The sequence below is a fragment of the Toxotes jaculatrix genome, chromosome 13 (assembly GCF_017976425.1).
Source record: "Toxotes jaculatrix isolate fToxJac2 chromosome 13, fToxJac2.pri, whole genome shotgun sequence".
Taxonomy (NCBI): domain Eukaryota; kingdom Metazoa; phylum Chordata; class Actinopteri; family Toxotidae; genus Toxotes; species Toxotes jaculatrix.
This window is the reverse complement of record NC_054406.1, coordinates 5,433,549-5,451,442: the sequence shown is the minus strand read 5'-3', so window position 1 is coordinate 5,451,442 and position 17,894 is coordinate 5,433,549. Positions and strand designations below refer to the sequence as shown.

The 17,894-nt window shown below is 42.3% G+C and overlaps 1 protein-coding gene across 2 annotated transcripts in view; it reads right to left on the bottom strand.

Annotated features, from left to right (window-relative positions):
* LOC121191528 (ephrin type-A receptor 7-like) overlaps positions 1–17,894 on the bottom strand; it is a 128,096-nt gene that overhangs the window by 886 nt on the left and 109,316 nt on the right. The window contains exons 9-17 of one of the 2 annotated variants that reach the window (XM_041052692.1): positions 15,455–15,580; positions 12,803–12,858; positions 8,791–8,916; positions 7,678–7,863; positions 4,282–4,343; positions 3,602–3,718; positions 3,069–3,155; positions 2,495–2,647; positions 6–196 (exon numbers count right to left, since the gene is read on the bottom strand). In XM_041052692.1, the coding sequence (XP_040908626.1) occupies positions 6–196; positions 2,495–2,647; positions 3,069–3,155; positions 3,602–3,718; positions 4,282–4,343; positions 7,678–7,863; positions 8,791–8,916; positions 12,803–12,858; positions 15,455–15,580 (1,104 nt within the window). The remainder of the gene's footprint in view (positions 1–5; positions 197–2,494; positions 2,648–3,068; positions 3,156–3,601; positions 3,719–4,281; positions 4,344–7,677; positions 7,864–8,790; positions 8,917–12,802; positions 12,859–15,454; positions 15,581–17,894) is intronic. The other variant, XM_041052693.1, reaches the window with a different exon arrangement.

The window sequence follows — 17,894 nt, the reverse complement described above, 5'->3', positions numbered from 1 at the left end:
CATACCTGCGTGCCAGCGTGGAGGAACCGATGCCATCAGGCGAGCGAATGCTCTTGCTGAGGGCTGAGTGGATCTGGCTGAAGCTGGGCCTCTCTGTCCTCTCCTTCTGCCAACAGTCCAGCATCAGCTGATGGAGATGTGGAGGGCAGTTAACTGGAGCCGGCAGCCTGAAGCCGTCCTCAATGGCCTTTATCACCTGCACACAGAAACAGGAAATCAATATTTTGGAATTACCATTGTGATTTTCCAGTACTTATACTATAACTGGATAAATTCTCCATGTGCATGTGACTGGTAGGGCGGGGGGGAGAAAATAAGTACGTAGAAAAGAGTTGCTTAGTTGCCAAGAATAGAGTTCTTTGGACAGTACAGATCCTACTTGGATAATAAGAGTAGAAAAGTGCTGCGCTTTCATTTTCTCTTGTCACTAATTGCACCACCTACAATGTTCCATTGCATGGTTTTGCTTTCTGTAACTGAACTTATTTTAAGGCAGCATCCCTTTAAAGTGAAAGATACTGCTAAACTAAACAATATGAACTGAATATAAATCTGTAGTCATGTCTCGACTAAAGTTACTACATGAAAATAAAACCATACAGCAAATAGTCAACTATTATCAGAGAGAGAAGAAAGATATTCCTGCAAAAACTGAACAATGTAAAACCCTTCATGACTGACTGATTTTGTCTGTGGGATGAAGGCTCACTTCACAGGATATTCAATGTCACTTAGTGTCACTTTACAGGATATTTGATTGTGTATTGCAATAGTTGGGTCTTATCAGCAGAAAACTGTATCATAACTTTTTAATTTCCTATAATACAATATGTTGTAGGTCTGTGAATTAAAAACAACATTCCTGACAGGTTTGAAATAGAAGTGAAATTACAAAGATGAAACAATAAACGCTAGTATTTTCTTCAACGCTCCTCCGATACATGGCCCACTCCAAAGGATAAGTCACTGAATACAATATGAGTCTCAGGAAATGATTCATCTCTGCTCAGCATTTTTCATCTGTTCCTGTCAAACCTCACTGTCTTCAAATATCAGAGCTCGAAAGCATCCCTCCAGACTTCAGAAATATTTCTCCGTCAAACTAATGTTGTTCCCCATTCTAAAACCATTCACTATAACAAGAGATTTCCTCTCAGTTTATCTGGGGACATGTGATACGTCCTCCTCCTGAATCACTCTAAGAAACACAATCTCCTGAAAGGAGGAAATAAAGTTGGATCTTAATCACAAAAATGACATCCATCAGCAGCATTATTTCCTAAAACACTCTCTTCTTTTTACCTTCCCCCCTCTCCCAGTGTCCCACTCCACCATCCTCACAGCCCCTTTAGCTCCTATCTCACTAAAGAGCATTCATAAAATGCTTTTCAGCATTTGACATTTTCCATTTAATCAAAGCCAGTAGGTAAAGGGCACGATGGATCACAGGTGGACAGGCCGAGCAACAATTCCGTTATGATATAATGTATCAATTTAAAGTGGATTAATATCCCTGGCGCTCTACAAGCTTGACCTTTGCCCCTTCAATTGGAAAGTTTGATAACACGAACGAGGCTGAGAGGAAACTTTCTTCTGCTTTGTGAAAGGGCACTGAAAAAAAAAGACTCTGAAAAACCTTGCTATTCTTTTGCCTGCTGAATAACTCATGCATATTAATTTTGGACATTCAAAAATGGAACATGCTAATAATCTGTTGCTTTTTAACTGTGCCTGCCTGCATAAAGTGTACACATTATTTTCTGATGACATTAATTTGAGAGGGCATTAGCATGATGAAGCTTTTGGACTTGATGAACGATAATAACTCTTAAAATTATCATTTTGGTAATAATTAATTCCTGGTGTGTTGTTGGCTTCAATAAAAAGAAAAACTAGTCACAGAAGAATCATCTCATTCATCTACACTTTTGAGGTATGAGGGTTTTTTTTTTTTTTTGGTTTGTCTATTGAAGGACAAAAAGGTAGGAGTGACGACAGCAAGACAGAGAACCCACCCACGGTGACTTGGAAATAATAGGTTGCAAGTGACAAGCGGCAGGGTCCAGTCGACTGAACAATCTTCCATCCTCAAATAGCAAGAGCTTTACATTTCCTAAAAGAGGCTGAATTTTTCCAGAGGGATTTTCAACACTTTTAAGAGCAGGATGGCACTCAGGGACAGACGGAGGCCACTAGAAGGGGGTCAATGCGTCCTTACGAGAAAACAGGATTGGTCATGGAGCTGATGCAGACTTAAAGAGGGGGACTTAGGCCCTGCAAAAGCTTTCAGAGGTACTGTGGCTTCTTGGCTTTCTTTTAATAAGATCCAAGCTGGGCACGGATACAGAGTTCATTGATAAAGAGAATCAGAGGGAGGTGAAGGAGAGACGGTTCAGATATTAATAAAAAAAAATGGAGGGAGGAAAAAAAGGCAAGGACTGGGAAAGATTAATGGAAAGCACCCCCCTATCTATCTCTCTCTCTCCACACTTACATCCTGGTTGCCCATATCCCAGTAGGGTCTCTCTCCATAGGACATGACCTCCCACATGACGATGCCAAAGCTCCAGACATCTGAGGCTGAGGAGAAGCGATGGTACTGGATGGCCTCCGGAGCGGTCCACAGCACCACACTCTTCCCTCCGTGCTAGCAGACAAAGCAAAAAAGGTAAGACACAGAGTAAAAGGGTGTGCAGAGTTCACAGAACGTAAAGCTTTAATATTCTCTTTGAAAAGCTTTGAACATATTTTCAGAAGATCAAAAGACTCTTTAGAGGAGTGGGTTCACCTTGAGTGGAACCCAAAAATATCCAAGAAAATAAGGCACTGAAATTATTTTTTTTGAAAGCTTAATTATATGACTTCAGCTGCACCTGACATGACGTTTTAGCTCTAATTTGGTCCAAGGCTCATTAAAAATATCACCTCTTTATGCCTGAACTTCATACCAACAAGCTTTGTACCACTTTGAGGTTCATTAATTAGGAAATTAGAGAGTAAAATGTCAAGCAAAGTTGACATCCTTGCTGCAGCACACTCATAGGTTTTCACTACGGTTTTTCTCTTACCAGTGTGGTGTAGATTGCTTCGATCTTGTCCTCCTGAAGAGGTCTGAAACCGGACACCTTGCAGCTCAGGTTGGAGTTAACTAGCACCTGAGATTGAAACAAAACAAACTGTTTAGCGCTAGTTACATTTGGGCAGAAAACAATCTCAGCACGAGAGCTCACCACCCTGGTGGCCGAAGCTCTTATCGCACCAGGGACGAGTGACTGTTTACGAGCACAAATGGCCTTCTTCTTCATTTTCCACAATGTGACCACTGCATTTGCAGTTTGACATACGGACTCTTTATGGGGGGGAAAAAAAAATCCCACCCAGTGAAACCTGGAGGTGACAAAATGATTTTGACAGTATTGTCTCGTCATTTTCAGCTTCATGTGTTCCTCAAATAAAAACCTACAGGTGAATGATTGTCAAAGATGTTTGCAGACAAGGACAAATTGTATTTTGTAATCCACCTGCGAAAACTTGCAATAGCCCGAGATATACATCACCCTACACCCTCTCCTCTATCATCTCCTCCCACCTGCTCCCTTACCTTGTGTGCGGCCAGCCGTTTGTGGACAAAGCCCATTTCAGTGAGGTACTTCATCCCTGATGCCACGCCGGTCAGTATATCCATCAGCTGCATTACACTCAGCTGGCCTTCATGTTTCTGAGGTTATCAGAGGCATGAGGAAAGGAAGAAAGAAGGTTACAAATCAGAGGAAGAGAAGAAAAACAACAGGAGAGGGTGAGGAAAAGGAAAGAAAGAAAGGATGAATGGGGGAGGGGGGCGAGGGCAAGATGATTGTATAGAATATACTGATCCAAAAAAAGCTAACACATGCTACTACAATACAATATTGTGCTCACTGAGCTGAATCCCTTTATTTGCAGAATAAAAACAAACAGGCCATTAATTCATATCATTATAAACCACGCCGCAGTGGTTTACAGAGCAGAGGGGCACAATAACAGTTTACAGAAGCTTACAGCATCTTTGAGCTGAAACACACCATTTGTGCTGTTAATTATGTTACGTTTTCCTTATTACTGTAATAAGCACAAGTACTGCTGCCCTAGGACCATACCATAATAGTGGTGAATTTAGGATTAGAAGAGCAAAATGCCTCGTTTATGAGAGCAGGAGATAATAATAATGAGGCTTTATTTTGTTATTAGACAATGAGCAAACACGTCCATCCACATAAATTTAAGACAAATGATGGAACTTACCCTAAGGAAGGAATCTAAGGCTCCATTAGACATGCTCTCCATTATGATCATCATGGTGTTACCTGGAGAAAGAGAGCAAGAGTGTATGAATAAGTGAAATTGGGGTAACATTGTGGGAATCAGGGGAAAAAAAGAAAGTGAGAGAGGTAATAGAGACAGGGACACACAGGGAAGGGGAGGGAGGGAGAGAATAAAGTGAGTCTAGTCCACTTGGCAGCACGGCAGACATTGTGCAAAGCCATTCTTCACCCAGTGAACTGTGGTGAAGCCAGGAGAACCTGTGTGCTACCCTGGCTGTCTCAGCAAGTTTAACGACCCTCAAACACTCTCTCACACACATACACACCCAATCTGTGCACAACAATACACATAAACCACCAGAGCCAAGGCATGCACAGTCATATACACTACACGAGTGCACAGCAGATGCATGCATGCACGCACACATACACCCTGTGTACCCAGGCACAGATGGCAAGGATCCAGCAGTGCTATGAAGTGCACAGAGAAGGATAATAAGACTGCAGCAGTTGGAGGAAAGAATAAACAAGGAGAAAGGAGGAGTGTGATATAGGAGGAGAGGCTGATACAGTCAAGTAAAGCTTGATAGATATGTACACAACTTAGTATGCAAAAATACATATCCTAAGATTGGATCAGGATCCATCCTGATAGTTTGTGCAGGCATATTAGAAAAATGATAAATTTGTATTGCAATATTCACAACTCACAAGTAATACTTGGCCCCCTGGGCAGGAAGCTCTTTGAAAAGGTTACCAACAACACTCGAGAACTGTGAGTCAGCACAGAGACACTGCCATAAAACCCCAGCCATCATGTAATTAATGCAAGCTGGAGAGTGAATCACTCGTTTAACTCTGTGTTGGTGACATGCACAGGGCTGGCGTGACGGATACATGCAGCTACAAACAAGGATCATTTGTGTCACACAGTTACCTGCTAAAAGCATAATGTATTTTATAAGATGTCAAGTTTGCAAATCCGGATAGAAATGTAGAGGGAGGAAGGGAAACAGAGTGTGTGTGTGAGTGTGGAGGAGAGAGCGAGTAACAAGTGCTGTCTGCTGCCTCACACAAACACAATTTCATACAGTCATACTACACTCTATTTCTCATGAATATCAGATGCAACTTGTACTAGAGCGACTTTGTATTACACCAGTAATACATGAAACTCACTGGACTAAGGATGTTTAGGGCTGAGTAGTTTAAGTAGCAGTAGTTTAGTTTATGACTACAATAAAACAAGGGCTAATTCAAGGAGATGATACATAATCAGGACTGCTGCTTCTGTGCACATTTTTTTTCTGTTACTCTCAGTTTTTGAGAAGGGTTACATAGGCTAATGCCAACATACATGCCATTTATGTATGCTAATACATTATTTGGTAAATGGTTCCAAGTGTATGCGTCCTTCCAATGAATTAATCATATGTATTTAAACTTGAAATCCTATAATTGTTAATTTGTGACATTCTTACAGGTAAACAGTCCAGAGGAAGCTTTCTTACTGGTGGTAATGTTGAAAAATAAAAACTACTATGAGGGCAGAAACAAACAGAAAGCAATGAGCCGGGTGGAGCTGCAGTCTTCCATTAATTTTCCCCGACAGGTGTTGAATAGTGCGGAGTGTAAACTTCAAATAAATGAACTGTGAGTGGACACCAATCACACCTGAGATCCGACAAATATACCCTGTACATTGTAACTAAATGTAATTTGGAGCTTTTTTATTTATTGATTTGATCAAATGTAACTCCTGCACTGATCTTTATCATTGTGCACTGAAACAGCAACCACAGCAGAAAACTTCTTTAAGTGGCCTTACCACTTCCTGTGCATTTCTTATATGATATGCCTGGCAGGTAACAAACTACCCCAGTGCATTCCCAAATATTATTCTATTTCCTGTAATCCTGGAATTGCCAGTAAGAATGTGGAGGAAGCGGTGGTTCATGATTGATAGAAAGGGAAGGCGGAGGCTTTCCTACTTAACGGGACACACCCATGTTTTCCTGTGGCTTTGAATTACAGTTAACGGATGGAGAGATTAGGAGGAGGAGTTGGATGGTGTTTGCAGGTGGGCTAGGTGTGGTGGATGAGTGAGGATCAGGCGGGGGGGGGTAAGTGATGTAAAGCAGGTAATTTGTAGTCTAACAGTGTGTGGGTGTGTGTGTGCTGTTTGTGTGCATGGATGTATGACTTCATGCCAAGTGAGGAGGCAAGCAAGCAGGTGTGTGTGTGTGTGTCAATGATAGTGAAAAAGAAGCAAGCATATGGGACTGCTCTTGTGTGTGTGTGTGTGTGTGTGTGTGTGTGTGTGTGTGTGTGTGTGTGTGTGTGTGTGTGTGTGTGTGTGTGTGTGTGTGTGTGTGTGAGGCAGCATCCACTTGAGTTGTGTGTAAATGTATGTATTTATGTGTGTGTGTGTGTGTGTGGGTGTGCACATGATGGTGGGAGAGATTGGAGTGGATCTCAGGGCCCCGCTGGGTCTCTAGCACCAATTACTGTACCCTGCACATCTGCTGCCATCCTACTGAGCACAGAGTGTGTTCGGGCACTGTGCCCTCACACACACAGACACACACACACAACCACCACACTGAGCATCACTGCGGCAGTAACAAAAACTTCACAAACTCTTTAAAGCTTCTCCTTTCACCTGCCATTCCCATTAACCTCTACCTCATCTTCTCTGCCTCTCATGTCTCTTTTCTCTGTCTCCTCCCTTCAAGCTTTTTTTTTTCCTCTCCCTCCTTCCATCCTGTTTTTTCGCTCTAGAACCTCAATTGCTATCTGTCAGCGGAAAATGGGCCTTGATGTAGCTTGGCTGCTGCTAGCGTACAGCATCCATCCTGCCACCCCACTCTCTACTCTTCAACCTTTTCTTCTTTTTCCATCCTCCCGTCCTGCCCTCTTCACTGTGAGCATTGACCCCCTCCATGTGTGTGATATTAAAGTGGTCGGAGTGTCCCAGTGCACTTTCCAATCCTCCCTCCTCCTGTCCATTGCCTTTGCACCAACCCCAGTTTTCTCCCCATGTTTCTCCATACTCTCTCCAGAAGTGATGACCCCCTCTGAGGCTGTGATATTGAAATAGTAAAATTCCAATTCCCTTATTTTTTTCTGCCTTCACTGTGGCCTCACTTCCTTTGGTAATGGAGGCGATGAACCTCCTTTGTGACACTGGAGGTGGTCAAACTGTCCCGTTCCTCCTTTGATCCCTGGATACAGAAGATTTTTTCCCCTTCTGTGCTTCCCTTTATCTTCAACAGCTCTCCTTTGTTTTCCCACTCTTTTCCCAGTGGTAACGCCTTCCTCCCAAACTGCCTATCACATCCTGCTTCCTTCTTGGTCTCTCTCCCTCCCTTCTTACCGGTGGTGATGACGCCCTCCAGTCGGATGATGTTGGAGTGGTCAAACTGCCCCAGGATGCCAGCCTCACTAAAGAAGGAGCGGCGCTGTTTATCAGAGCAGCCGGCCCTTAATGTCTTTATGGCCACTGGCAGCTCTCTCTTACTGGGCAGCTTCAGGCAGCCACGGCACACCTCCCCAAAGTCGCCTGCAGGGGGAGATAAAGAAGCAGAGGTCATGGTCCCTGTTAAGTGAGGAACAGCCAGACAGAGCGGAGAAAAAAAAATAGGTCAGACTGATGATGTGGACTAATATCTGCACAAACATCAAAAGAAAGTGAGAAGACATGAATAGGGGGTTAGACCGAGGGGGTACTGGGGGAGAGAATGGGAAACGTTGGAGCAGAATCAGATGGAGAAATACAAACATATCGAGCAGGAAAAGAGATGACGCAAATGAACAGACACTATTGAGAGAGAGAGAGAGAAAGAGTGAGAGATGAAATACAAAGAGATCAAAGAAAGATCAAAGAAGTAGGGTGCAGGTGAAACAGTGGAGCATGAAGTAGATACCAGGGAAATATACCAGCCAACTGGATTTTGGCAAAGATTAGTAAGTTGCCAGGCTGGATGAACTGGATTCTCAAGGCAGGTTGAGGGAAAGTGCAAAAATACCTTGAGATTGCTACAACTGTGGATTAAAGTTTGGAAAAAAGAATTTCATAATTTCTACTGTGCCATAAACTCCCAAAGTGATACCCAAAGTGATGCTCATATCCTGCTTCATATGTAAAGGGGGACATGAAGACCATTTGATTTGTCACAAGGAGTACTAGTCAGCCTGTGGAAACAGTTGTAAAATGTCTGCTGTGTCACTGGAGGGAACTTTCTAAAGTCTGAGAAGAGAGTTAGACAGTGTTTAATGCCTGTTAGTGCTAATAATTGTTTTGGATTTTGATTTAAATAATTCTCTTGTCTCCAGAAAGGTAAGAAACACCAAACACTGACAAACTCAAAATATTAATACATTTAGAGGTCCACGTCCAGTACATACCAAGGGAAAACAACACTTGAACATTGCACCATTTTTGCTGAACTGCCCTGAACTACCAGTCTTGCTTTGTATATTCATGTACCTGTGTGTACAATTCTCTCTATCTTGATGCTTGAGTTGTCCAGTTCCTTGGCAAAGGCATGTACAGCCTGCAGCAGGTCCTCACAGGTCTCTGGGTCAATGTAGGTCCTCCGTGTTGGGATCTTAACTAGAATGGTACAGAAACACAGAAACACACAATATAGGACAAACTCCACAACAATGTTCATAGATCTGAGACAGTGAGACAAGACTTGTCCTCATAATTTGTGGTCCACATGCTTGTCTGTACTAAGAAATACAAAACAAAAGCCTGAGCAGCCCCAGCAGCAAAATGTCCACATGATACCAAAAATAGATAAAAGCAACCACTCAGATTCAGATACCATTTAACTGGGTATGGGCAAGTAAAACAGCTAGTAGGCCAACTGTTTTGCTAGCATAAAGATATATCTTTGGCCCCAGCGGTACCCCCTCTCAGCACAAAGCAAAACATTCTTCATGTCTGCATGGCTCTGTGCTCTATTGAGGCTGCAGTCAGTGGAGAAATTGGTAAGATTTTCTCTCTTTGTGTGATTGTTGAACATTAGAGCAAAATGTTGTGTCTAGGAAGAAGCCCTTGCTCTTTGATCCAGAGACTGAAATCAATACCCGAGTTTTACCATTGATGTTTGAGATAGCTGGAACATTTTTCTGCCATCAAACTCCACCATAACTGTGGGCTAGTTGTAAATATCTGAGTCTGACATGTTTAACCAGTTATCTGGGGTTATAATAACCAAACATAACCCAAAAATACTTTGCAAAAAGCTGATTTTGATTCAAACTGTTTAGGATGAGGTTGTTTTTCTCTTTAAAAACACACAAAATACTTCCATTTATGTATTCATAACTTGTCTAATTCTCCATGTTTGTTTTGACCTTGCGAACTCCAAATGCAGAGAGACAAACCGAGATCAAAGGCTCCGAGTTCTCAAATCCCACTTTGGGTTTCCTCCACAAGGCTTTAGTCAGATCACAAGGCTCTTGCACCAGGCTTTTTTGTCTTTTCTGCTTGCTTCAAAATGTTATCTCACTAACACACACACACACACATATATGCAAAATAACACACACACACAAACACAATATAATCTTCAGTCAGAAACTGGGACGGGACATAATAGACAGTAAAGTGCTGAGGCAGGGAAACCTTAAAGTGCCATGGTACTTGTAGTTGGCTTGCTGCTTTGTTGTTAGAGTTTAGCTCTGAGTCCTCTCAGAAAATGACAGCTTTGGAACCTCAGCAAAAAAAATGTCTAAAAATAATGTGATTGCATGTCCTCAAATCACAATGTCCTGTTTGATAAATAGCCTAATAAGTATGAAGGTGATATACTATGAGATACCCAACTTGTCAACATATAACAACTGGGTTTAATGTCAGTGAAAACAATCTAAATATATAGATGATAATAGACAAATAATTTTACAGTGCCCTATCCAATTTACAAATTAAAAAAAGGTTATGATTACCTTGCCTAATTTCTTCCAAGGGCCTCTACAAAATCACTACTGTGACATTAATGAGACACAACAGCTGGAAATTTCAGCTGACATTTAGAACCACAAGTGGTATTGACCCCAACTGTTTGACTGTACACAACAAAACAAAAACACTACATGGTTTCTCAGTGAGCCTCTTGTTTTCTTTATCAGCTGCCTATTGTATTTATTGAACACTAACAACTGCCAAATAAACTAGCCAGCAGATAGCCAATAACTAGTAACCAATGAGGTACAGTTTTCAATTAGATGACCTCTGACCCTTGTTACTACATGTTGTGGCTAATCTTCCAGGAAAATGCCAGGTAGTTTTCCCAAAAGCCAGGCTCAGGCTCTGAAATGTGATTACAGCTCCAGATCGACTAGAGGGATCCTATACTAGCTGCCTCATAACGGCTTATTGATCCAACACACACACACAGACACACACGCATGCATGCACCCACATAAGCTTGCGTGTATAAGCACATTCACAGATATGTTTGTGCACACACAGACACACACACACACAGACAAATAAAGTCAAAAGTCCAATTATGACGCAGATGAAACCTTTTCTATTCAAGGCCAGGGCTGAGTGGAGGATCGAAGACTCTCTTCTGTCAAATAGGGTTTTCAAACTCCCTATGGTAGCTTAAAACCAGATGTACAGTATAGTACACGCACGCACGCACACACGTGAAGGGGGTGCTCGCGTGCCACATAAAATGAACAATACAGGCTGAAAATGGCTTCAAACGTTCACACACGTACATGACACAATGAGGTGTGCGCTTCATCGGTTCTGTGGCTGATTAGTTTCAGGGTTAACTGTGTCACGGCCATGAGCGATTGAGGGGAAACTAAAGCATGTTCACACTTGGCTGCATAATCTTCAGTGGACCACAGAAGACGCCCCCCCCCCCCCCCCCCCCCCCCCACAATATTTTCTTTCTAGAAAAAAAGGCCACAAACTCTGCATCATGTCTTACAGTCTGTCTCCGCTAATTTCCCCAGACACCTTCTTTCCTTATATCTCTCTTACATGCAACTCTGGATGTTATCTAAAACTGGTCTATTAATGGAGATTGAAGATGGGTCTTGATCCTTTTCCTCCACCCCCTCCATTAGCATGTTTCTAGGTCACATCCTTTGACATGAAACTAATGTCCCGAGCAGTGTCACATATGATGTGAGTCTCTGTCGCTGCCAACTCACCTCTTCACATTCCATCCTTCTCCCCTCTTACTACGCCCTTCACACGCTCATTTCCCCTCCCTCTTTCTCTACTTTGTTAATCACACACTGATTTTTTCACTCATTCGCTCTCTTTCCTCGTCCATCTGCGATAATATATGGCTGTGGAATGTGTTTTAAGAGTTTGGCAGATGAACAGATGGGAGGATAGAAAAAAAACCCAAAAATCAGGCTTACATGACATTCACTACCTCACACACTTCCTATTCTCGGACAAGGCAGACCTGAAGCACAATGAGAGTATGTTGTACACAGTCCACATTCGTGGAACAGGAAGTGGACTCAAGAGAATGTGTGTTGATAAGGAGAAAAAAGCAGCGTCTTTGTGCCTATTTATGTGAGTGTCCATGTTCTACAGAGAAAGGTGTGTGTTTGAATTCAGGCCAAAATTGTGTGTACGTGTGACTGTGTGTGTATTGCATGCTTGTCAGCTGTTGGCATGTCTTTGTTTGGGCAGATTTAATTCTCAGCCGCATGGCTTCGGCTCATTATTCATCAGGCATAGTGCTCCAAACCTCTCTAGAGGGCTCAGCATGCTGGGAGATTAAACAACGCAAATGAGCACGCACATGCGCATTACCCCCCCCCCCCCCCCCCCCCCCCCCCAGCCCAACACACACACACACACTGAATTTACAAAACTGTGTACACATACACACGGAAACTAAAAACACACATGCATCCACCATATTAGCAAAGCACTGGCACACACACTTTTGCGCAAACAGGGAGAGATATGTCAAACTACTTCCATTCTGTCACTGTCAAACAAAAAGCCTATTGAGAGCTTTGTGAGCAGAGTTTAAAAAAAGCAGCATTTACAACCTTGTACAATATCATATGCAGCAACAACAACAACATTTAACATCCTGTTTTGGGAGTGCAATCTCAGCCGCTGCCTGTCTTTTACCTCGCTTTTTCTTCTCCCCTCCCCCCTCCTCTGGGTCTTTATCTTTCCCTCCTTCTGATTTCAATCTCTCCCCATCAAACTCAACCGCACACACCACCTAATGGAGTGTGTCAGTGTGCTCAGAGTTGGCTAAGCGTGCACTCAGAATTAAGAATTAATGCCGTGGCGCTATTAAATGCCTCAAAAAGTCATCTGTAATGCACACGCACGTGTGTATTCACACGCATTCCAGCACATGAAATAAGGAAGACAAACCATTTATTGATAGATTCCTCCCCCTATCCGCCGAGTTTGAACCTAAACAGAGACAGTTTACACACACACACATCTGTGAAATAATAGAGTGATCACTGTTGTCACTTACACTGGAAGTAAAGTTCCTCATCTCCCTCTTGAGAAGCTTTGCTGTAGCCGCATTGTCTACAAAGAGAAACAAAGGCTGGCATCAGACAGTGTTTTTATCCCAGCTGGCAGACACAAACAAATACGAGCATCAGACACTGTTTATCTTACAACGTAATAGATTACATAGAATGTGCAATAACTGTGAGATGAGAGCAAGCGAAGACAAGAGTATTGATAGTGGAGATGGAAAGGATACGGAGAGGCATTCAGAAAGACCCCTGATGCGATGGCACTGATGAGCAAACGAAAGATCTGAGGCTGAATAAGTAGAAATCCTGCCTGATTTGACTGAGTGAGTCACAGACACACACACACTGATCGGCCTGGAATGGATACGCTATTGTTGTTTCACCCTGATGGAGTTTTTATGAAAGAGATGAACACACATACATACATGGGCGACTGTACTTTCTACACATGTATGCACACACTGTTATCTCTCATCCCTTGCCACCACAGGGGGTCTAGAGAGGAGAGAGCTCTCTATGATCTGACTGCTGATGGCTTTTCGGCTTAGAGGAAAACTTGGCTCTTTACGGTCACACTCACACAATCCACAAAAACACACTGGCACGCACACACTGTAAGTGACAGATTAACAAGTGACGAACAGACATCCTGGCTGGCCAGCACTGTGCTTACTTGGATTAGAAAGAGGGATGAAAAACAAGACAAGAGGGATAAAGCCAAGGAATTGAAGAAAGTATTGATGGGAAAATCTACATTACACTAGAGATTCTTCTAACAAACAGGATGATGATAGAACATATTCTGAATATAATCTAATATAGTCATGAACACTTGTTTTTTTTTTCAGCTATAATTTGAAGAACTCTTTTCAGTACGCAGCAGCATTTTAGTTCACATACTGTGGGTTTTTGACGTTTATGACACACGTGCTTGTACGCGTGTTTATATCTGCGAGCATCATATCAACAAATGAGCATGGAACATAATTATAGTGGCTGGTTGACAGATTTTCAGGGATTTCAAACAAAAATAGACACAGCCAGCCTGGCAAAGAAACTACAGTCACAACATGCCAAGTTACGACTTGAGGACCACTGACACTGAGGTGCACATTCTGTACATGAAAAAAATCAATCATGCAGGTGTCTGTGGACCTAGGCGTGTGTGAGCATTTGTGTGCTTGAGTGAAATATCATATCTGCTCAGGGAGCCGTGTGTTAATGTGAATGTCAGAACACATCAGCACTTCAAACCAGAACCAGTGCACAGCTGAGACGGAGTTCACAAAGTGCCTGATAGATTTACATTGCAAGTGTTTGTGTTGGCACTTGTGTTTGCTTCTTTATATGTACGCACGTCAATATTATATACTGTGTATGTGCAAACGCTGTGTGAATGCCTTTACAAAATTGTGCTATCCTGCATGTGCATGTCCTTGTAAGTGTTTGCGTGAAGAGACGTAATCGAGGGTGAGGCTGACACATCCCTCAGCCTGTGTACCAGCAGGGCCTGAGACAAGGTCAGGACCCTGTCTGTCAAAACACACCAGCAGACACATGCAGCACAGCTCCTAAGGGCAGGAGATACCAGACAGGGGAGAGGAGACAAGAATTAATAGATAAGGGAGCACAGCGGAAAGGGAGCGAGGGGGAGAGAATGGGAAGGGAGATGAGGATGGAGGGCATGATGGTACCAAAAAAAAACAAGATGCAACAGACGTAAGGGGAAAGGAGAGGTAACAGAGCAAATGGGGAACATGGCAAGGGGGTGAGGGCAAGGCGGGAGATAAATCACTGAGGAAAAAAGTAAGGAAGTCGGGAGATGGAGAAGCAGAGGAAGTGACAAGAAAATAAGAGGTTACGGGTAAGAGGATAATTGGGCAGAAGGGTATGCAAGGAAGGAGAAACAGTTGAAGAGGCACACAGCGTGGACAGAAAGAACGAAATGATGGCAGTGAGGGAGGCAGGATAAGAACGGATGCTACAGATTAAAGGAAGCAAGGCAGTGATGGAAAAGTGCAGCTAGGACATACCACAGGATGAGTTAAGGGACTGATGAGGTAAATGAGCGAAACACCAAGCAGAAGTACAGAAATAACACGTTTAAGGGGACAAGTTGAGCATTATAAAGGAACCAAGGAGGCGAGGCGGTAACTAAGCCTTGGAGAAAGGAAATGTAGAAGAAGAAGAAGAAGAATAATTGGCAGGGCTGCATGAAGGCAAAGTCCCATGACTTGAAACTGTTTCCATAACTTCTTTTGAAAAGTCACAGATGTGACAAAAATGAAATAGCAGATGCAAAGTAGTCCTTTTTGGTTTGTGGCTTCTTTTCGGGTATGAACTCAACAGTAACAGACCCCATCACATTTTTAAGTTCATTTCATATTGAGGCAGAGTGCAGTGCTGAGGATATAAAATGGAATTGGGCCAAACAGCTTGACAAAAATGGAAGAAAAAAGAGAAATGGTTTTGGCTTATTATCATTCTCTTGCTATGAGAAAAGCTGGAGAAAGGGGAAAAGAAACCATGGAAGGAGAGAAGAGATGGCAGGACAACTGGGGAAATGAAAGGAGAAAGAAACTGGGGGGGAAAAAAAAGTAAGGAGGGTTGTGGAGGAGAGGAGTTCAGGCATGCCAGTGTACCTGGGCATCAGCTGTGTGAAGGGAGGAAGAGGAGAAAGAAGAGGAGGAGGAGGAGGAAGAGTGGAGAAGGAGGTCGAGAGCAGCACCACACTAGCAGGAGTTACATTGGAGGAGCTCGAGCAGACACTGCTGGGAAGAAAACAAGGGAGGGGAGGGGGGAGTGCCAATGTCAATCCTGGCTCTTTTCATTACTTTAAAAGATGATCGGTCAACACAACCTTTGACCGATTGATTCTTTTCTCACAAATCTAATCACTGTAATCATTGGAATATGGTGAATGTTGCCAAAAAACATGCTAAAATAATAATACAATCATACATCATAATTACTATGAAAACATATTATGTTTTGTTTTTTTTTCCAAAATTAGTTCCAATTTTATGCTTCTGACTGAAATTCTGGACCAATTTTTTAAAATTTCACACTTCAGAAGAACCAGATGGCAGGGTTAGGGGTGTGTGGACGCCAAAACACTGAAGATTCTGGCCAAATTCCATCACTGTCAGCGCTCGGTCTCATCAAATGTCCATTTTGGCACAAATTTTCATCTTAGTTTTAGTCTTTGCCATTTACAGATTTTTAAAAGTGAATTCTCGATGCATGAATTTAATTAGTGTTATTTTTGTAACTGATTCATTAATTTAACGCTAATGAAAAGTAACATTTTCTCACTCGCTTTCTGCAAAGCAATGTCGTAGCAAATGAAACTTAAAAGAAAAGGTTAGTCAACTTGCATATTTTTGTTACTGTCGATAAATCCTAAGAAAAAAAAAAAATCCAGTTATGTGTTAGTCTGTCCAGTGACACTCAGCTTCCCTAGCCTGGCTGTCATTCTCCAATCCAAGCCCTCAGATCCCCCAGAGAAAAAAAACACTTAATGATTTCCCAAAATAGCTGGGCACTGCAGTTTAGAACAAATAATGCATTTGTTGAGAACTACTTCCTTACTTACTGCATTTATGTATGTTTTTAAGTACATACTTTTTGATAACTGTGCACAGAGAATGTCTTTCCCTAGCCACCTCCCGTTAGCTAAATACCTTCCTTGGCACACAGCATGGAGAACAGCATTGGGAAATAAAACAATGTGTACAATCTTTCCCATGGAACCCATCGCTAACAGGGAACCATGTCAGGAGAAATATCTTCAGAATGTGACTGAATTGTACAATAATTCAAAATACAGCTCACAGTATTTATTGTTGGAAGAAAGCTTGGAAAAAATATATGTTCATTTTTAAGAATCAGTATGTTTTCCTTAGATGACATTATTGAAATAGTACAGCTAATTGTCAACGAAAAGTTGTCAAAGTGATTTGGGCGGACAAAATTAGCACCAACCGTACTTACACGCAGCAAATTCAAATTTTTGCTCATTTTCAGATAAATCATATGTGCAGCCCACTCGCTCGATGTATTCAGGAGATAAGTTTAAAGCAAAAAAGGAATGGATGCCATGTAAATTAAGCCTATTCACTGGCAACTCTATCCTCTCCATACCCGAATTCTCCTCTAAAATAAAGTGCAGTTATGGAAATAACATGAATAATAGGTGAGAGAGCAGGAATAGAATCCTAGCTGACAGGTAAAGCGAGGCAGAGAGGAATTAGGCCACCAGAGACTTATGTAGGGCAAAATTAGGGAATTTCATGTAGCCACTTTAACTTTCATCCATAATAAGTTTTAGCCATTAGTATGACTTTATAGTTTATAAGATCCATAATGGTGACACATTTGTTTTCTTCCACTTCTGAGTGCTGCTTCTTGAAAACCCAGAGTGATTCCTGCTGAGCATTTTCTGCCTCGGAGCATCATTTTTTAATCTAAAGGCTCTCTTGCACAAAGGTAAAATATTATAGTTTTAGGTTTGGATTAGGAATATGAATAGGCCCATACTTAGAATAAAGTAATGATTTATTCATTTGTGACTGATGAATAATGAATGGAAACATATTTCCAAAACTGATACAGAGCCCTGTGGAACTTTCACATTTAAAATGGAAGATGTCTACATCTGAAGGTAGGGAGCTTTCTGAGATGTGAGAGCACTGATCTGAACAAGACACACAAGAAACTCCACTACTGTGCTTGAGACCTTTTCTCTTGGCCTACCCATCTCTCCCTCATCTCATTTTTATCCCCTTCGAATCCCACTTTTTTATGACTGTGTTGCCAAGAGTCAAAGGCCCTATGAAATGACCCTCTGCTTTAGTTCCCGCCTCTTCCTTTCTTCTTGATCTCCTCTCCATCTCCTGCTCCAGATAACTTGTAACTCACTTACCAGACACAGACATACACACACACATACACACACACACACACACACACACACACACACACACAGACACACTCAATCATAAGACACACACACACACATGCATGCTGGTGTGGCCGGTGAAGGGTAAACAATCCCACTGCACTGACCAGTCAAGCCTGGTC